This window comes from Bos javanicus, chromosome X (genome assembly GCF_032452875.1).
Source record: "Bos javanicus breed banteng chromosome X, ARS-OSU_banteng_1.0, whole genome shotgun sequence".
Classification (NCBI taxonomy): domain Eukaryota; kingdom Metazoa; phylum Chordata; class Mammalia; order Artiodactyla; family Bovidae; genus Bos; species Bos javanicus.
In genome coordinates, this window is record NC_083897.1 from 76,433,053 (window position 1) to 76,455,213 (window position 22,161).

Below are 22,161 nucleotides of genomic sequence, written 5' to 3' on the forward strand. Positions count from 1 at the left end.
TGGATGAAAAAGAATATAAAAAGTTTAAAATGTTGACCATCTTAAAAAAAAAAAAAAGATAAATTTGTGCATAGTGCTTCTTGTTTTTGCTCTACTTCCTGTACTGCTACATTTCCTCACATATTAAAAATGAAAGCATACATGTAGATGTGTCTAGCACATGCCCAACAGAGTAGAAATTTAATAAATGTGAGCTGCCCCAGCCCTGCCTTACCTCCTTCTCCTTTATTCAGTGGATGATGAGTAGCTGCAAGTAATATTTAAGGTAGTTACATAACTTTGTAATCTCATCATAATGTCACTGTATCAATAAATTTCTTCCACCTTCACAAGTTCCAGTTAGAACAGAAAGGTACCAATCTGATTTATGTTATTTCTCATTTTGAATAGTAAAGATTAAAATGCACATAAACTACAACTCTGCTATAAGATCTCCACACTTTCAGGAATAAAACCGTTATGTGTGCCTGTGTGCTCAGTCACTCCACTGTGTCTGATTCTTTGCGACCCCATAGACTGTAGCCTGCCACACTTCTCTGTCCATGGAATTTTCCAGGCAAGAATACTGGAGTGGGTTGCTTTTTCCTCCTCGATCCTTTGAACTTTTTAAATTTTTTATTTGTTGTTATTGTTTAGTTGTAAAAGTTCCTTACATATTCTGAATATTAAATCCTTATTGCATATAGGATTTGCAAATATTTTCTTCCATTCTGTAGGTTGTCATTTCACACTGTTGGTAGTTTCCTTTGATGTGAATAAATTTTAAAATCTGATATAGTCTTATTTATCTATTTTACTTGTATTGCTTGTGTTTTGCTGTCACATTTAAGAAATCAGTTGCTGAATCTAATGACCTGAAGCTTTCCCCCTATGTTTTCTTTTAAGAATTTTACAAGTTTAAGTCTTTAAGCCATTTTGAAGTAATCTTGTATACGTTTTAAGATAAGGGTACTACCTCACTTTTTGCTACTGGATATCTTATTTTCCCAACACCGTTTATTGAAGAGACTGCCCTTTCTTAGTTGTGTCTTTCTTAGTCTTGGCACCTTAATTGAAAATCATTTGGCCATACATGCAAGGGTTTATTTCTGGGCCTTCTTTTCTGTTCCATTTTCTATATATTTATACCAATACCATAGATGGGGAAACAGTGGAAACAGTGGCTGACTTTATTTTTCTGGGCTCCAAAATCACTGCAGATGGCGATTGCAGCAATGAAATTAAAAGATGCTTACTCCTTGGAAGGAAAGTTATGACCAACCTAGACAGCATATTCAAAAGCAGAGACATTACTTTGCCAACAAAGGTCCATCTAGTCAAGGCTATGGTTTTTCCAGTAGTCATGTATGGATGCGAGAGTTGGACTATAAAGAAAGCTGAGCACTGAAGAATTGATGCTTTTGAACTGTGGTGTTGGAGAAGACTCTTGAAAGTCCCTTGGATAGCAAGGAGATCCAGCCAGTCCATTCTAAAGGAGATCAGTCCATAGGACTGGAAAAGGTCAGTTTTCATTCCAATTCCATAAAAAGGCAATGTCAAAGAACATTCAAACCACCACACAGTCACACGCATCTCACATGCTAGCAAAGTAATGCTCAAAATTCCCCAGGCCAGGCTTCAACAGTTTGTGAACCGAGAACTTCCAGATGGTCAAGCTGGATTTAGAAAAGGCACAGAAACCAGAGATCAAATTGCCAACATCCTTTGGATCATAGAAAAAGCAATAGAATTCCAGAAAAACATTTCTTCTGCTTCACTGATGCTAAAGCCTTTGACTGTGTGGATCACAACAAACTGTGGAAAATTCTTAAAGAGATGGGAATACCAGATCACCTTACTTATCTCCTGAGAAATCTGTATGCAGGTCAAGAAGCTACAGTTAGAATAAAAAATGGAACAACGGGCTGGTTCCAAATTGGGAAAGGCCTATGCAAAGACTGTATGTTGTCATCTTGCTTATTTAACTTACATGCAGAGTACATCATGCGAAATGCCAGACTGGATGAGCCACAAGCTGGAATCAAGATTGCAGGCAGAAATATCAATAACCTCAGATATGCAGATGACATCACCTTTATGGGAGAAAGAGAAGAGGAACTAGGAGCCTCATCATGAAAGTGATACAGGAGAGTGAAAAAGTTGGCTTAAAACTCAACATTCCTAAAAAGAAGATTATGGCATCTGGTCCCATCGCTTCATGGCAAATAGATGGGAAAACAATCTAAACATTTTCTTGGGCCCCAAAATCACTGCAGATGGTGACTGCAGCCATGAAATTAAGAGATGCTTGCTCCTTGGAAAAAAAGTTATGACAAACCTAGACAGTATATTAAAAAGCAGAGGCATTACTTTGACGACAAAGGTCCATCTAGTCCCAGCCATCGTTCTTCCAATAGTCGTGTATGGATGTGAGAGTTGGAGTATAAAAAAAGCTGAGTGCTGAAGAACTGATGCTTTTGAATTCTGGTGTTGGAGAAGGCTCTTGAAAGTCCCTTGGACTGCAAGGAGATTCAACCAGTCAATCCTAAAGGAAAACAGTCCTGAATATTCATTGGAAGGACTGGTGCTAAAGCTGAAGCTACAATACTTTGGCCATCTGATGCGAAGAACTGACCATTGAAAAAGACCCTGATGCTGGGTAAGATTGAAAGGAGGAGGAGAAAGGGACAACAGAGAACGAGATGGTTGGATGGCATCACAGATTTGATGGACATGAGTTTGAGTAAACTCCAGGAGTTGGTGATGGACAGGGAATCCTGGTGTGCTGCAGTCCATGGGGTCACACAGTAGGACACAACTGAACCACTGAACTGAACTGATAGTGCTGGGTGCTCAGACAATACCTAATCTGACTGTAATGCTGGAGACCCAGGTTCTATCCCTGCGTCAGGAGGATCCCCTGGAGAAGGATAAGGCAACCTACTCTAGTATTCTTGCCTGGAGAATTCCATCGACAGAGGTGACAGGCGGGCTCCAGTGCACGGGCTCGCAGAATCCCACATGACCCAGGGACTAACACACATAGTGTGGGTATATATTAAACGCTCAATAAACATACGTTGTTGTTATTGTTTTGTCAATATGTCAGGGAAAAGAGGATAGATTAAAAAGCATTTTCACAATAAAGTCAAAATACGTCACTAGCACTTTCAAGTCAATGGGACTGAATTAGACCCCCTTTGAAAAGGCGGAGGGGATCAAATGACGTAGACCCCCTTAGCAACAGGCCCCCAAAGAAGGTGAATTTCTGTAGCCAATAAGAATCTGCACTGCAGATAAGGCAGCCAATGGTCGACTCAAAGAGGAAGAGGGAGGACGCGCCAATTCTGGGCCTGAGCCTCGGCCCAACAAAATGGCGGCGGCGGCGGCGTCGCTTTGTTTCCGCGGCTCCTGCGGCGGTGGCAGCGGTGCCGGCCTTTGAGCTGTGGGGAGGATCCAGCGCCAGATCTAGTGACGACTAAGGGTCCGGTGCATTCTACCCTAATTGCGTGCCGGGGAGGGCAGAGTCGCGCCCTACGGTCGCTGAATCCTACAGGGCGTAGAAGCGAAAACATGACTGCTGAGCCCATGAGGTAAAACACAACTCCGTCTCACGGGTCCCAGCTGTCTCGGCCTACGCGTTTTCTGAACCTGGTGTTTGGGAAAAATTTGGCTTGGTGGGTTAGGCCTGTGTTTTGCTGAGCGGAAAGAGGCATCGTTTTCTCTTTAGGTGAGGAGGCTTCGGAAGAAGGCTCCAGCCCGGGGTTGGGGAGGGGGTAGGGGTTGACTGGGGGCGCGGCCTGGTTTGTCGGGCGCCTTCTCAAGCCTCTCCAAACCCGCGGAGCTTAGTTGAATTCCTCTGTTTATTCTTCGCTGCCTGTGGAACTGAAACCCCCAAGTGGGAGGCGGTTTTTGGTATCCTGATAATTCTTCCTAATCTTTGGGCCTAGAACCGCGTGGGGAAGAAGAGAGGGTAGGGGGTAGGCAGAAGAGGGGCGAGAGGTGGGAGGAGGGGGAGGGGCGGTGGGGAGGATGTGAGATCCTGGGAAGACTCAGTGGCGTTTGTACTGCTGGAGACGGGAATACCCCAGCCTGGCGGAATTTTATTTTTTTCTGCAAACCCTGGGGACAAGCCCATTTTGTGGGGTGAATGGGTGGGTCTTGCCAGTGTTTCTTCTCTACTCCAGATCCTGAAGCGTAGCCCTGGATTTATCTCGGAGGTAAAGGTACTAACGCAGGGTTTTGCTTCCAGAGGACCCCAGTGTACTACTTTTTGTGTGGTCCAGCTTTAATGGGTGGTAAGGCAGTCATCAGATGTTTCTCCATTTTATGGGCAAATTTTGAGCAAAAATAATTAGGCCTTATTTTTGTTTATTTATTTATTCCAAGAGGGATGGGGAACACGTTAACTTGGTTTGATGGGAAATAAAATCTATTCCAAGGAAGCGGTGAGTGGCAGGCCACCTCTTAGTAATCAAGCACGTTTATTATAAGGTTGAGGCTGCTTTTCTCTTGTGCTTCTAATTTGGCTCTTGATAGTGTCTAAAAATATGGATTGTTAATATGGAATGTATACCACTTTTACACAAGTGAATGGGTTGCATTTCAGGCAGGTTGATATTTGACTTTTCATCCCTTGTGAATACAGTAATTTTTTTACTGTTGTATTCTTGGCTCCTAATGGCAAAGTAAAATTACAGGGAGCATAGACCAGAAGTTCATATGTAGTTGGCAAAATGTGATTTTGAGTAACTATTAGGATCGTATATATTTATGTTTGTGTATATATATGTGTGTGTGTATCCACCATCTTAATAGTATACAGGTATGTATGTATTTATTTCCTTGGTGGCTCAGACGGCAAAGCATCTGCCTACAATGCAGGAGACCTGGGTTTGATCCCTGGGTCGGGAAGATCCTCTGGAGAAGGAAATGGCAACCCACTCCAGTACTCTTGCCTGGAAATCCCATGGATGGAGGAGCCTGATAGGCTATAGTCCATGGGGTCGCAAAGAGTCGGACACGACTGAGCGACTTCACTTTATTTTTTTATGTATGTTTTTGGGCTTCCCAGGTGGCGCTAGTTGTAAAGAACCTGTCTGCTAATGCAGGAGACATAAGAGACGCTGGTTCAATCCCTGGATGAGGAAGATCCCCTGGAGGAGGGCATGGCAACCCACTCCAGTATTCTTGCCTGGAGAATCCCATGGACAGAGGAGCCTGGTGGGCTACAGTCCAGAGGGTCGCAAGAGTGGGACACGACTAAAGCCACTTAGCACACACACATGCATGTATGTTTTTAGAGCATTTTAGCTAGTGTATAGAATTTGGGAATGAACCTATGATACTTATATGTCTATTTTCTGCATTAAAAAGTAGCAGATGGAAGATGTTTTCCTTCCTTTGAGGGGAAAAAATGGACTTTAGTTCTCAGATTATAGATACCTAGTTGTGTAAAGATTGTGGCTTTGTTTTCTGACTTTGTGTTCATTGTTTTGAGTGCAGTAAGCCTTCATTTAATTGATATTGGGCACATTAGAGGTACCCAGTACAACTTGTTGGCTAGTTATTATCAGGTGCCCATGTTGCTCTACATGAAGGGTGTACCTTACAGTTAAATATGATCTTTAGATTTTACTAAATCTCAGAAAGTCTGCATTTAAAACTGTAGATTGAACTTGGATTTTCTCCCTTTCTTTTAGGGTGAACAAATTAATTATGTATAAACATTCTGAATAGAACTAGTTTATGCGAGGGTCAATTTTTCTTACGGGCCTTGAATTTTTGTATATATTGGTGTAAGAATAATAATCATAACTAAAATTGAGTGCTTATTGTTGACCTCTACCTTTGTAATTTTAATTAATTTTCAAAACAGCTCTATGGAATAAGTACTTGGTGTTCCCCATTTTACAGATGAGAAAAGTGAGGCATAGAGAGAGCAAAGAAATTGATCAGTTATAGAAATTGTAATTGATGGAGCTGGAATTGAACCGAGTCTTGACTCCAGAGCTTATGTTCTTAACCACAAGACATTAATACCTCCTTGAGCTACCAGAAAAAAACGTGATTATGACCATTTTAATTTAGTTCAAGCATTACAATGGAAGAAGTTCATGTTAGCTGCTATTGTCATTTGTTGTAGGTCTTTGAATTTGTAGGTGTTTATAATATTTTGCCTTTTATGTTCATATGAGATAGTAAGATAACAGAAACATTTATTTTCAGGAGAATCTTAAGCTATGTGAAAACCCCCTTGCAAAGAATACATATAATAGATATAAAGAATTAATTTTAAAAAGTGTGATGCTCTCTGATTATTTACTATGAAAGAGATCCAAGTGGGTGTCAGAACTGTCTCAGTATGAAGTGTTATTCATCTCAAGTCATAATCATAGGTGAAGGATAATCTGACAGGTAATGCTTGAGTGAGTTAAATCCACAATACTACTCTTTAAAAAAAATCTTTTATTATAGTTGATTTACAATGTTGTGTTAGTTTCAGATGTACAGGAAAGTGAATCATTTATACATATATTCACTCTTTTTTAAAAATTATTTTCCCATATCAGCCATTACAGAGAATTGAGTAGAGTTCCCTGTTCCTTAACAGCAGGTTCTTATTAGTTATCTATTTTATATCTTAAATCATTCTTGATTTTCTTCTATGTGAGGCAGAAATAATATGAACAATTCTATACGTTGTCATTAATGTTATTTTAGGGAATTGTTCTGGATTTTTTCTTTATCAGATCCTCTGGCATTTAAAAATAGGAGCAAAGATTAGTTTCTGATTTTTACTTACATTTTATAAGTAGGAACATTTCTGGGATTCTGTGGTGAAAAAATAGCCAAAAGGCAAAAGGGAGGAACATGAATGGGTGATTTGGCTAAATTTTATGTTGGCCCTGTGTTCCTCCATTCAATACTGGGGATTTCAGTCTGTGGTTGGTTGAATCCCAGGATGTAGAACTGAGGATATGGAGGGCTGACTATGGGACTTGAGCATCTTCAGATTTTGGTATCTATGGTGGATCTTGGAACCAAGATACCCTGTGTGGATACCGAAGGACAAATATACACTGAAAAATCAGTGGCTCAGTTTTTAAAGTTTTTGTTACTGTTTTTAAAGAATTTTTTGTTGTTTTTATTTTCAATAAGATTGTTTCTTCATTTTTTTGGCCTGAAAGATCAGCCTCTGATTGACAGATAAACTTTCATTTATTCTCATGTAAAGATCTTAGAGATTTGATGGACTTGTCATTCTGAACCGTATGGCAATTTCTTACTTGAAAAGCTGAAAGCAGTATAACTAGTCATTGGTCTTAAATTTTAAAAAGTAGACATTGTCTAAATTGAGAGATGTTGAGAAAATGACTTAGAAAGTCTCTGTTATTGTGTTAGTCTACAATCAGTTGCATACTAGCCTAATTTTTGAAAAATGTTATCTGAAATATGTGCATTCCCACTGTGTGGAAAGCATTAAGCCAGGCCTGTGGCAGGGGAGTACATGCAAATTTTATAAAGGGTTTAAACAATTTTTTAAATTAATTTTTTATGACGTATAGTTGCTTTACAATGTTGTGTTAGTTTCTAAGTGAATCAGTTATACATATATCCACTCTTTTTAAGATTTCTTTCCTATTTAGGTCACCATAGAGCATTGAGTAGTGTTCCCTGTGCTAATGAAAAGTATTGTAAATGTTATGTTTGTTATGTTATTGCTGAGGGTGAAAAGAAAGACATTTTTTATTTTAATTGTGCTCAGACCACTTCCCATTATTGGCACTTCTTGGCATAGTTGATCATGAGCTTTCAGTTTTATATTTAATTTCTAGAGATAAGGTAAGTGTAATACTTAAAGGTATTTGTAGATAGATTTAGGTATGTGAAATACATTTTTTGGTAAGAAATTGTATTTATGTGCCTATTTCACTTTTGAAATCTGAATAAGCTTACAGATTGGGTGACAGAATACAGGGAGTTCTTGGATTTGCATGAAGTCTATTTTCTCCAGACCTTGAATGTTCTCTTGGCAGAAGCTGTTCAGATGGGTTAAGCTATGGGAAATGAAATATAGATCTTCCTTTAGGAATGCTGAATATAACAGGGCAGTAAAAGGAGTGTCTAAGTAGGATCTCTCTGCACATGGTCATAACAGCAGTTCTTACAAAACAATAGACTAAAAGCTCTTTGGGGATCTTTGTTAATTTTTAAGTGTTTTAGGAGTATAAAGAGTTCCTGAGACTAGAACTGCTGGTTGTGGAGGAATGAATGCTTAACTCTGAGCCAAACCTAGGTTTTCTAGTTGCAGCTCTATTGCTTAGCTGATTGTAAACAAATCATGTATCCTTTCTAGGCCTCTGCTTTGTCATTTGCAGAATGAATTTGTACTAGATGGTCCATAAGTTATTAAAAGTCCTATTTATGTTAGTGTCTATCATTTTTTGACTTTGCCTTTTTTGGGGGTAGGGAGAAGTGATGAAGGAAAATATCTTTCTTGAATTTGTTTGCCTTAAAACTTATGGTTTTAAGATGCATGGTTAGGATGCAGGTGTTTTGTTGCTAATATAATGTCATATTATGATGTACACAAATGTTTTATTGGAAAGGAAAAACTGCTAATTATTATGGCTCAGATTATGTTTTTATTTTGAAAGATTACTATATCTAGTATTTTTCTGCCCTTTTTTGATTGGAGATGATACTTCTGAAAAGACCTGTATTCTAGTAAACTGTGCTTTCTGCTCTGCAAAATTGTCAATTTTTCTCTCTAGCCACTGTTTTCAGATTTTGTTTCTGAGTTTTGGCTTCAAGTAGCCATTCTTGATATCAATAGTCCAGTTTTCTTGTTAAGTGTTACATATAATATTTGTTTAAGAAATCACTGTATGGCAGTGGTATTCATGTGTATATACCCTATGCTCCATTTTTTGGGGGGATGCTTTATTCATTGATCAAGTACATGAGTATCAACTAGGTGCTAGGCACTGTTCTAGCATATGCAAAGGATAAAAGACAAAATTCCTGCCCCCTTAAAGCATTTTTAACCTAAGGAGGGAAATAGTAAATAAACATTGGAGGTCTATTGGTTGTGCTAGGGATCAGAATGAAGAAAAGCCTAATTTGGGGGATGTCTAGCAAAATTTTGCAGAGGAGATGATATCTGTATTGGGTCTTGAAGAAAAGTTAGCAGTTAAGCATTGACTATGAAAAAGGGCAGTCCAACAGGGGGATTAGTATGGCTAAAGATTAGTCTTATTTTCTACATAGCAGAGGAAATAAGGTATGTTCACAAATAAATTTGAAGCAGGATGTAAAGGGCTAAATGCTGTGTTGGGTAAAAACTAAGTTGCTGTGGGAATTTAAAGTAGGAAGACATTTCTAATGGGGTCCAGGAAAGGCTTAGAGATAGTATTTAATTGTGCCCTTGGAGGATATATATACTTTTGACAAAGAAGACTGGAGAAGGATTTCAGATGTGAGGTATAGCAGCTTGAGCAAAGAAATGTTATGTATATTAGAGTTTTCTAACTGAAAGGAGGTCAACTTAGAATCTTTAACTCAATTCCTGGGCAAATAATTGTATAACCATTGGCAACTAGTATTTTTTTTTCCAGCTTTATTGAGATATAATTGACATACAGCATTGTGTAAATTTAAGGTATACAGTGTGATGATATGTTATGCATATATACTTTGAAGTGACTGCTACAATAATTACCTTTTTTTAAATTATTGTTGTGGAGAGAACATTTAAGATCTACTCTTTGGCAACTTTCAAGGATATAATAACAGTGTTGCTATCTAGAGTCACCATACTGTATACTGTATATCAGATCTTTAGAACTTATAATGAAGTTTGTATGTTAACTTTTATGGCTCGATGATCTTATAAAAGCTTGTGACTGAGCCTGATAATTTTAGTTCAGCAGAGCTGTTAAAAGCATAACCCATTTTTCTTAAAGATTGTGTAGAATTTAATGACAGATTTTGAATGACAAGCATTCAAAATGTATCATTACTTGTCTTTATTTTGGTCATTTGTCAGTTGACTTTTGGGTAACATTTGATTTCTAAAATCCAAAATAAAAAATAGTTTGGTTTTTTTTTTTTTAGTAATATTGGATTTATTTTGCTTATTTGAATATATCAATTATTTTTTGGTTTATTTGATAACATTCCAAATTTAGCTCTGCTATAATGCTTGTTTTGAAAAAAAATGTGCATTTGTTCCAACAAGATTGATATACTGGGTAACAATTTGAGCATAAGACAAAATTTGTATTTGCTTATTCAGGATTTTGTTTACAAGGTCAAGGTTCAGCAAACTATGGCCACCACAGTGACCTGTTTTTGTAAATAAAGTTTTGTTGGAACACACCAAACTCATTTGTTTACATTGCCCTGTGGCTGTTTTTATAGCAGAGTCTCAGAATTGGATAGTTGCAACAGAGACCCAATGGCCCACAAAGCCTAAAATATTTACTCTCTGGCCCTTTATAGAAAGTTTGCCCTAGGTGAATGCAGGAAGCTGGACCCAGCTGAACTGAGCTGCATTAAAATACATGCATATACAGGCACATGCCTCAGACCTCTATCAGCTACCTCAGTTCACCCCTTGTGTTATGAGCCACACCCATCCACATCTATTGTTACAATTTTCCATCCGATTTCAGATAACCCTCCTTCCATCACTTCACAATAATTCATGAGCTGCAACCCTTCTGATGCCCACTTCCACAAGCAAACTTCAGGTCTTTTTCAAGGTAAAGTGCCATATTTATTGTTGTACTTGTGTATTTCTTAATCACTTAATGTGTGTAAACTGTGTAAAATTGTGCTACCATTTCTATTAGGTTTTTGTCTTTTTTAAAAAATATGTCACTGATGAAGTTTTTGGAGTGTTGTGCTTCTAACCCCATTTCCCCCCAGAGTCCTATGGTGTTCATTGTATAATTTTGCATTACCTGGTGATTTTTAGGAGCTCGTATCATTGCAGAATTGACTACTTGTCATCTTGCAAAAAGTATTGATTCATTCCCCAAATATTTCTTGGACTAAATGAAGTTTAAGTGAGTTAATGGACCCAAAACACTTAGGTTAGTGTGACAACATAATAATTACTCAAATATTAGTTGTTACTAATTACTATTACCATGTGCCAAGAACTGTTCTAAGTACTGCTTAGGTGTACAAGACAAGGCACCCCATGGAGCTTACATTATACTTAAAAAAAATCTGTACTAATTTGCATTTTGGCTTGTAGTTCCCCCCCTCAAAAAAGATGTTTTGGTGTTTTTATAAATGATATTTTAAAAATGTCTATCCACGGATCAAAGATACTTAAAATAACTTTCTAGTCAATATATTATTCATCTCATGTACTGTTTTATTGAATGATTTTTTGAAATGTTTTTTATAACTATAACCTTGGGTGATGAATTTGATCCTACCTTCAAGCAGATAAAGAATAATCATTGCCTTTTTACTATATTTCAAAATTAAAAGTTTCCCCCAAATAGGAATATTCTCCTATATAACCTCATTATAATTAGCAAAATTAGAAATTAATCCTGATACAATACTATTTCTAATCTACAGACCTTACTCACATTTTGCCAGTTGATTCTCAATGTCCTTCATAGTGAATTCATATTTTGCCAGTTGATTCTTAATGTCCGTCATAGTGAAAGACAACGATTTCTTTTCTCTGGTCCAGGATCCAGTTCTGGAACAGGCATTGCATTTTGTTTTCATGTTTCTTTAATCTTTTTTAATCTGGAGCAGTTCACTTTACTTTTTTATCCCTTTCTATCCCATTTTTGAAGAACACTGGCCAGTTAATTTGGGTTTGTCTGATGTTTCCTTGTGGCTGTGTATTTTGCTAGAAATAGTATGAAGTGATATGCTTTTCTTTGCACATTTTATCAGGGGGTATATCTTTGCTTTTACTGTATTTTAAAATGTTTTTACTTTTAATACTAATATTATCAGCCCAATTTAGAGATTTTAAAGCTAGGTTTGGTTAATTTCTATAGAGTTAGAGAATTTGCCCACCTGTTATTTTTCTTGCCTTTCCCATTTCTAACTTTCCTCAGGTACCCCCAGCATTCAAATCAAAGCACCCTATTTATGAAGTTTCACTGTGCTTTTTGAGTATCTACTAAAAATAAAGAATTAAGAATGAATGTTTCATATTAAAGTGACTGGACCTGTTAAGTATATGAAATAATACACTTCTTCCGAAGGCTGAATGTAGAGCATCCAAGAGAGCTTATTGAATATTTCAGTTTAGAGATAGAAGAAAAATATTTGATGGTACTAAATGACTTCAGAGCTTTTAAAAAATACTCAACAAATCACTATTCTTTTCTTTTAAGGAATCCCTGAGCAAGCATTATCATCATTTATATAAACATTTAGTATTCCTCTGTTCAAGGCAATTTGTTTTTTTCTCATATGGAAAAAAAGAGATGAACTCAGACCAGTTTCCTCCTTTGAGGAGTTTACACTCTAGTAGGGAGTACTCTTGGGTTTTAAAGAAGAAATTATAAGGAGAATGTGTTGCTGTTAAAGAGAAGTAAAAGAATGTTCAGTGGGTGAAGAGGGGAAAGAGAACCTTCTTTGAGGTAAGAGTTGTGGTTAGATAAGATTGGAAAGTCATGTGTGAATTATTTTGCAGAAAGCTTCAAATTCTTGCTTAGGGGTTTGTACCTTATCCTTATTTATAAACATGGGAAGCCTCTGAATGTTTTGAGCATGGGGGTGACAGATACTTGAATCCGTGCTCAACTATGCCAAATCTGTGGATTCTGCATCAGCAGATTTAAACAAACTCGATTGAAAATATTTGGGGAAAAAATTCCAGAGTACCAAAGAGCAAAACTTGAATTTGAAACACATAGGCAATTACTTAGACACCAATTATATTATATTAGGTATTATAAGTAATCTAGATAAGATTTAAAGTATAGGTGAAGAAGGTCATAGGTTATATGCAAATACTTTGCCATTTTATATAAGGGTCTTGAGCATCCTCAGATTTTGGTATGGGGGAGTCCTGGAACCAGTCCCCATAGTTACTGAGGAATGACTGTAAATTTAGGAGAATATAGTCATATACCTCTAGCTCCCACCTCTTACCCCCTAAAATAATAGCACAAGCTAAGTATCAACTGAGACATTTTAGGTATGATAGTATAGTAGTTTAGTACTTGAATTGAGGTAGAATGAACTTGGGCAAAGATGGGATTTCAAGGCAGATAATAATGACTTTTAGGTATACTTTTTCCCCCCTCCTTCCCCATTCCAAATATAATATTAAAAGATTTAAATAACTTTTATTTGTTAAGTATTGCCATCCACTTAATACTGTTTTCCATGATTTGTCTCTCACATCTGAATTCTAAACATTCATCTGATTATTCTGGATGGGAGCTAGGGCTACATGACTTGAAGAATGAATTCTGGAATTAGGTCTGATTTTCTGATGTTCTGCCTGTAAAATCTAAACTTTTAAAAATTGTAACTTTTCCTTTTGCAGAGAGAAAGAATGCCAGTTCTCTCCTAAAGACCCTTTTCTTGTAACCTCTCACAACAGAATAAAACTTTTTGCTTTGCTTTCTTGCTCTTACCACATTTTTTGCCTTCTATCTCCTTCTGAAGACTCTGCCTTTGAGTGGGGATTGGGTATGGCATATTGATGAAATGGACTGTATTTAATCACTGTGCCAAACAGAATGAAGCATTTCTTGAAGTTCCTACTGGGAATTACTGGTTTGGCCCACATGAACGTAGTTATTGCAATTAAAAATTTTTGAATGTTTCTTAGAGATCACCATTTATACATATTAAGGTAAAATGTAGGTCTTGTTCAAATGTTGCTGCTTTATTACTCAGATTTGTAACTTTTATCTGCATTAGAGCATTTATATCTTTGTATTTAAAACAACAGATCGTAATTTGTTCAGTCCTCCATTCTCTCTTAAATATTTTAGCATTTTAACCACTTAAGAGTGTATAATTTAGTGACATTAAGTACAGTGTTGTGCAACCATCATTATCTAATTCCCAAACATTTCTTTTACCCCCCCCCAAAGAAACCATATATCTGCCAATACTACTTCTCCATTCCCCTTGCAAACACTAATGTACTTTCTTTCTAGCTCAATGGATTTGGGTATTCTGAAGTTTTCATATAGAAGAAACGGTACAATATGAAGATTTATCCATATTGAATCATGTATCAGTACTTAATTCCTTTTTTATGCCTGAATAATATTTTATTAGGATATCCTACATTTGTTTACCTGTTCATCAGTTGATAGGCATTTAGATTGTTTTTACCTTTTGGATGTTGTAAATAGTGCTACTGTGAATATTTCGGTATATGTTTTTATTTGGACATGTGTGTTCATATCTCTTGGGTATATACCAAGGAGTAGAATTTGCTGAGCCATATGGTTACTCTCTGTTTAACTTACTGAGGAAAGCTAAACTATTTTCTACAGTGGCACATCTTAACATTTCCGCACGTGTTATTTTCTGTTTTATTTAAAAAATTATGGCCGCTATAATGGGTGATATATATTAAAGTGATATCTCACTGTGGTTTAGTTTATTTTTTTTTTATTTAAGCAAGTTTGTTTGGAATCTGTTTGAAAAGATTTTGGTCTTGTTTAAAAAGACCAAGCAGGTCAAGAAGACGGTTAGAACTGGACATGGAACAACTGACTGGTTCAAAATTGGGCAAGGAGTACGTCAAGACTGTATATTGTCACCCTGCTTATTTAACTTATATGCAGAGTACATCATGCAAAATGCCAGGCTGGATGAAGCACAAGCTGGAATCAAGATTGCCAGGAGAAATATCAACAACCTCAGATTTGCAGGTGATACCACCCTTATGGCAGAAAGTGAAGAAGAGCTATAGGACTTCTTGATGAAGGTAAAAGGTGAGAGTGAAAAAGCTGGCTTGAAACTCAGCATTCAAAAAATGAAGATCATGGCATCACTTCCATCACTTCATAGCAAATAGATGGTGAAACAATGGAAACAGTGACAGACTTTATTTTCTTGGGCTACAGAATCACTGTGAATGGCGACTACAGCCGTGAAATTAAAAGACGCTTGCTCCTTGGAAGAAAAGCTATGACAAGCCTAGACAGTATATTAAAAAGCAGAGATATCATTTTGCTGACAAAGGTCCATATAGTCAAAGCTATGGTTTTTCCAGTAGTCACGTATGGATATTAGAGTTGGACCATGAAGAAGTCTGAGTGCTGAAGAATTGATGCTTTTGAACTGTAGTGTTGGAGAAGACTCTTGAGAATCCCTTTGACTGCAAGGAGATCAAACCGTCAATCCTAAAGGAAACCAACCCTGAATATTCATTGGAAGAACTGATGTGGAAGCTGAAGCTCCAATACTTTGGCTATTTGATGTGGAGAACCAACTCATTGGAAGAGACCCTGATGGTGGGAAAGTTTGAGGTCAGGAGGAGAAGTGGATGACAGAGGACGAGATGGTTGGATGGCATCACTGACTCAATGGACATGAATTTGAACAAACTCTGGGAGATAATGAAGGACAGGGAGGCCTGGTTATGCCAACAGTTCATGGGGTTGCAAAGAGTCAGACACGACTTAGTGACTGAACAACAAACTACTCAATATTAAAAAAATAGATCCAACCAAGACATTTTCAGTATTAGATTATAAACTGTGTAAAATGTGATTAGGGACAGGAGATGAATATGAGAAATAATTTCTATTAATAGTGAATAAAGTTTACTATGTACTGTTTATTAACAGTTTTGTGGATTCTTGTACACATTTGCAAATATCTGTGCACTATGGGGAATACAGCTCTGTCATAGCATAAAAGTTAGCATTGCTTAATGGTAAGATATACTTTGTTAAAATCTTAACTCAATTTCATGCTTACTTTGGAAACTTATTTAGTCTCTCTGAATCTTGATGATTACCTTCTGAAAAATGGATGTTAAAAGTAGAAGAAATTGAATCAGTCAACATTAAATAAGATGCCATTTCCATTTTAAGTATTCAGTGTTACTGATCAGGGCAAATGCCCTAAGGTGGAACATTAAAATTTTTTACAAGACTCTATCTTAGTAGGAGGGAAGGCCATAGCAAAAAACAGGGGCTAAGATCTTGTAGGACCTGCAAGAAAACCTCAAGATTTTGGCTTTATTTAACTGTGATAAAATTGACAAACTATACTATTTTAACCATTTTTAAGTGTACAATTTAGTGTCCTTACATAAATCACATTGTTGTACAAACATCACCACTATCTCCAGATCTTTTCATCACCCCAAACTAAAACTCCATATGTATTAAATAATTCCCCAGTCCCCTCTCCCTTAAACCCTGGTACTACTGTTCTACTTTCTGTGTGAGTTTGACTCTTCTTGATACCTCTGAATAAACAGAATTGTACAATATTTTTCCTTTTTTGTTTGGCTTTTTTCACTTAGCATAGTGTCCCTAAGGTTTATCCATTTTGCAGCATGTATCAGAATTTCATTTCTTTTTAAGGCTGAATAATATTCCATTCATTATATGTATGTACCACATTTAGTTTATCTGTTTATATGTTGATAGGCATTTGGGATGTTTCTTATCTTTTGGCCATTGTGCATAATGCTAATGTAAACTTTGGTGTGCAAATGTGTGTTTGAATCCCTGTTTTTAGTTCTTTCAGGCATATACCTTGAAGTGGATTTCTATCTTTAATCTCTTGGGGAACTATCAAACTGTTTTTCTCTGTGGCTGCACTATTTTACATTCCTACCTGCAACATATAAGGGTTCTAATTTCTCTAGATTCTTTCCAAAAATGGATTTTATTAAAAATTTTTTTTGATAGCAGTCATCCTAATGGATGTGAAGTGTTTGTGCTTATTGGCGCTTTGTTTGTCTTCTTTGGACAAATGTCTATTGATGTCTTCTGCACATTTTATGGTTTTTCTTTAGTTGTTCAGTCACTCAGTCGTGTCCAACTCTTTGTGACCCCATGGACTGCAGCACGCCAGGCTTCCCTGTCCTTCACCATCTCCTGGAGCTTGCTCAAACTCATGTCCATTGAATTGGTGATACCATCCAACCATTGTGTTCTCTGTCATCCCCTTCTCTTCCTGCCTTCAATCTTTCCTAGCATCGGGGTCTTTTCTAATGATAATTATTGATAGTTACCCCTTGTTGTTCAGTCACTCAGTCATGTCCAACTCTTTGCAACCCTGTGGACTGCAGCATGCTAGGCTTCCCTGTACTTCACTATCTCCTGGAGTTTGCTCAAACTCATGTCCATTGAGTTGATGATGCCATTCAACCATCTTATCATGTGTGGCCCTCTTCTCCTGCCCTCAATCTTTCCCAGCATATCAGGGTCTTTTCCAGTGAGTCTCTTCCAATAACTCCTTATTAGATATATAATTTGTGAATGCTTTCCTCCATTTTATGGATTGCCTTTTCACTCTCTTGGTAGTGTTCTTTGATACACAAAAGTTTTGACTTTTAATAAAGTCCAAGTTATCTATTTTTGCTTTTGTTGTGTGTTTTTGGTACCATCCAAGAAATGGTTGCCAAATCTAAAGTCATGACGTTTTATCTCTCTGCTTTCTTCTTTTATTTTTAAAACTTTGTTTATATATTTTTGGTTGTGCTGGGTCTTTGTTGCCACACACATGATTTCTCTGATTGTGGCTAGTGGGAGCTACTCTCTAGTTGTGGAGTGTGGGCTTATTGTTGCAGTAGCTTCTCTTGTTGCAGAGCACAGGTCTAGGCGTGTGGCTCAGTAGTTGTGGCACACTGGCCTAGTTGTTCCATGACATGTGAAGTTTTCCTGGATTAGGGATTAAACTTGTGTTCCCTGCACTGACAGCCAAATTCTTATCCCCTGTAGCACCAAGGAAGTCCTTTGGAATGTTTTTGATTGTCAATTCAAGTAGGGAGATTGACTAATTGCCCCCACTCCCTCCATTTGCTGAATGCTATCTTTGGCATTTAACCATGTAGTAACTTACCATTGTTTATTTTGTAGTATACCTCTGAGTTACACTGTGATGTTCTTTTATTTCAGCCTAATGGACTCTGTTTAGCAGGTATGCCAGCAGTGAATTCACTCAGCTTTTGTTTTTTTGGCACATTTCTTTTGCATTTTTCAAAGATACCTTTACTACATATAGAATTCTTGGTTGACATTTTTTTCCACAGCATGTGAAATATGTTATCTCACTGTTGTGTGGTATTTAACTATTTTGTTAATGAAAATCCTGTGTACTTATCATTCTCTTGTTGATTTCAAGCTTTTCTTGGCTTTTGACAGTTTAGTTATGTTTTGTCTCAGTGTGGATCTCTGTCTGTCCTACTTGGAGTTAATTGAGCTTTTTGGATTCATGTATTTCTTGAAATTTGGTAAGTTTTTGGCAGTTATTTCTTTAAACATTCATTCCGTTCCTTTTTCTCTATCCTCTCCATCTGTGACTCTCATTATGAATGTGTTGGTAGGCCTGATGGTGTCTTAAAGGTCTCTCATGCTCTTTTCATTTTTTTTTTATCCTATTTTGTTTCAGTGTCTCATACTAGGTAATCTCAATGGGGCTTTATTTAAGTTTACTGAATTTTTCTTCTCTCTATTCAGATCATCTGTTCAATCTCTATAATGAGTTTTTCACTATTGTACTTTTATTTTGTAAAAGTTTATTTGGTTGTGTTTTGTAGTTATTTTTCTGAATATTCTTTCCCTGGTAAGACTTGTTTTCCTTTAATTTTTCTTTTCTTCTTCTGTTTTTGCCATGCTGCGAGGTGTGGGGATCTTAGTTCCTTGAACAGAGTTTGAACCTGCACCCCTGCATTGGGAGTGTGGAGTCTTAACCATTGGGCTGCTAGGGAAGTCCCTCCTTTATTATTTTTTTTTTGTTCATGGTTTTCTTTAACTCTGTGAGTATATTTAGGACAGTTGTTTTAACATCTTTGCCTACTAATTCCAGCATCTGGGCTTCCTTAGGAGCAATTCTGTTACTGTCTTCTTTTTCCTCTGTGAATGGGCCATACTTTATTTCTTTGCATGCTTGTAACTTTTTGTTGAAAATGGACATTTTGAATATTGTAACGTGGTAACTTTGGAAAACATTCTTTCTTCTCCACAGGATTTGTTGTTGCTGTTTGTTATGGATTGTAGTTTTTGCTTAGGGAATTTTATAACCTATTTTTATTATGACTATTCTTTGTCTTGTGTGGACACTGAAGTGTTTGTTCTGGTAGATTATTCATCAGTTAGTGGTTTGACTGAACTTTCCATAAATGGATCAAAGCAAAAAATACAGACAAACTACAAACAAAACCCCAAATCCAGACAAAACTACTCTCTCAGTCTTTGGAGATTGACTTGGCATTGGGGCACTTCTCAGTGCTTGGCCATTTCATTTAAAACTCTTCCCTAGCCCTCCCTGCTTGATTGTGTGGAGCCTAAAGGTGAGCCATAGATGAACACTTATGGCCTTCTGTCTTTTCTGAGCATGTGTCCAGCCCTGAGTGTGTGTGGGCTTCCAAATTCCCTGGTCTATGTAGGAGCTTTTCAGAGTCCCTGTTCCTTCTATGTATGTCTTTCTCCATCCAGCTTTTTCCTTCTTATCCTTTTATGTCTGTCTAGTGCCTGGCCCGCTTGTTATTCCTTGCCCCAGGTGACTGTGGATAGTATATTTTCCTTTAAATGCTTTGTATAAAGGTTGCTCATTTCAGGAACTTGTTCTTCCTCCTGAGGTGGGTGAAAGAAATGGAAACCTGTGATGCAGTATGCCAGGTAACTACCAAACAGGTGAGAACACACAACTACCATTCTTTAAGAATAAGGTCCGTATTATTCCTTTTGACATCTGCAGGTTGTGCTAGAATTGTAGGCCACTGTCTTCATGGCCACCACGTAGCTGAGGAGTGAGGCATGGTAGGTGCATAAAATAAAATACCACAGTGCTCTCATTTCAAAGTTCAGCAGCTTTTTCTATTAAGTGCTCCCCTGGTGGTTGTAATGTTTTGATTACAAGATTCTAGAGTTCCAAAAAAGTTGATTCTGATGACAGTTTTTACCAGCATAATTGTTGCCATAGTGGAGGGACAGAATTTTGGAGTTACTCACTCCACCACTGTGTATAATGTTGTTCTTGGTCTGTTTGTTTTAATCCCTATGCAATGGCACATTTTCTTTAAAATTAATTTTTTTAATTGAAGTGTTGGGCTTCTCCAGTTGCTCAGTGGGTAAAGAATCTGCCTGCATTGCAGGAGACACAGGAGATGTGGATTCGATCTCTCAATCAGAAATATCTCTGAGAGATCGGAATGGCAACCCACTCCAGTATTCTTGCCTGGGAAATCCCATGGACAGAGGAGCCTGGTGGGCTGCAACCTATGGGATTTAAAAAGAGTTGAATGTGACTGAGCATGAGCAAGGACAGATGGATAGTTGATTTACAGTGTTGTATTGGTTTCAGGTGTATAACAAAATGATTCAGTTATCTATCTATATTTATTTTCAGATTCTTTTCCCATATGGGTTATTACAAAATATTGACTGTAGTTCCCTGTGCTATAGTAGTGTGTATATATTAATCCCAGACTCCTAATTTATCCCTTCTGCCACATTTTCTTAATAAGTGTAGCTTTTTATGAAGTCTTGATATCTGCTAGGGCATGAGTGCCCACATTGTTCGTACTATCTTGGTTATTCTTGTACTGTTCCATGTTATGTATCTTTTTCTTGTATTTCTAAATGCTTTGATTGGTGTTTAATTCTATTTTGATAAACACTTTAGAGGCCTACTGTGAGCCAAGCATTGTTTTAGATCAACATTTCTCAAACTTGGCATTATAAACATTTTGGTCCAGGTAATTATTTGTTGTGGGAGGCTGTCCTGTGTGTGCATTGACTCTCTGTCCTCTATCAATAGATACCAGTAACAACACCCCCTTCCCCACCCTCCACCAGTTGTGACAAGCAAAAATGTTTAAAGATGTTTTCAGATAGTTCCTGTGGGAGGTGGTGGTATGGGGGTGACACAGTCCTCCCACTTGAGAACTACTATTCTAGATGATAGGGATTCACAGATAATTAATACTGAGCTAAGAGGAGGAGTAAATGACTGAAATACTCTGTGATATGGTTAAGTATGTATATGAACCAAGGAATGTTGACAAACAGTAAAAATTGCCATGGAGTTGGGTCTTAAGGCTAGATAGTGATGTTATTTAGGAAGGGAGATGTTCTAGGTGGTAAGAAGTCTAGAGACTTGGTAAAAGGACCCTTACTTGAGCCTTGAGAGCAGAAAGAAATTGTGTGATTGGAGAGGATATGGAATGTAGACTTGAAGAAAAGGAAGGGAGTTGGGGTCAGATTTGAAAAGGCTTTTCATGCTATTCTGTTTTATTTTTTGTCTTTTCATTATAGAAAACCAACAAATACTTTTAAAGTTTTTAGAGTAATATGTTCAACTTTTTTGTAGCAACAATAATGAAATGATAAAAAGCATATGGTGAATGTTAAACTCAAGAAGATAACACTAAAAAGGGAATACTTGTACACTGTTGATGGGGATGTAAATTGGTACAGCTACTATGGAAAACAGTGTTGAGCTTACTTGGAAACTAAAAATAGAACTATCATCCAGCAATTCCACCTTTGAGTATATATCTAGGAAAAAATAAGATGAAAGTGCACATCAGCAGACTGTTCTATTAAGAAGATACGTGTGTGTGTATGTGTGTGTGATGAAATATTACTCAACCATGTAAAAGGTTGAAATATGGCCATTTGCAGCAACTTGGATGGACCTACATAATATGATACTTAGTGAAATAAGTCAGAGAAAGACAAATACTATATGATATTGTTTATATGTGGAATCTAAAAAAATAATAATACAAACTAATGTATATAGCAAAAGAGAAAGCACATTCAAACAGAAAACAAACTAGTTGTTACCAATTAGGAGTATGGGATTAACAGATACAAACTACAGTATTTAAAATAGATAACAAAGATATACTGTATAGCACAGGGAATTACATCCATTATCGTGTAATAATCTATAATTGAATATAATCTGCAGAAATACTAAATCACTATGCTGTGTATCCTAAACTAACACAGTATTGTAAAATCAGCT

General features: G+C 37.0%; 1 protein-coding gene across 10 annotated transcripts in view; it reads left to right on the plus strand.

Moving 5' to 3' along the window:
* The first annotated feature begins 3,309 nt into the window (after nucleotides 1–3,309).
* The window catches only part of ATRX (ATRX chromatin remodeler), a 286,342-nt gene continuing 267,490 nt past the window's right edge, over nucleotides 3,310–22,161 (plus strand). For 9 of the 10 annotated variants that reach the window (XM_061409658.1, XM_061409661.1, XM_061409659.1 and 6 more), the window contains exon 1: nucleotides 3,310–3,572. In XM_061409658.1, coding sequence (XP_061265642.1) covers nucleotides 3,553–3,572 — 20 coding nt within the window. In that variant the 5' untranslated portion in view covers nucleotides 3,310–3,552. Of the gene's footprint in view, nucleotides 3,573–10,658; nucleotides 10,749–22,161 lie in introns of all 10 variants that reach the window. The other variant, XM_061409663.1, reaches the window with a different exon arrangement.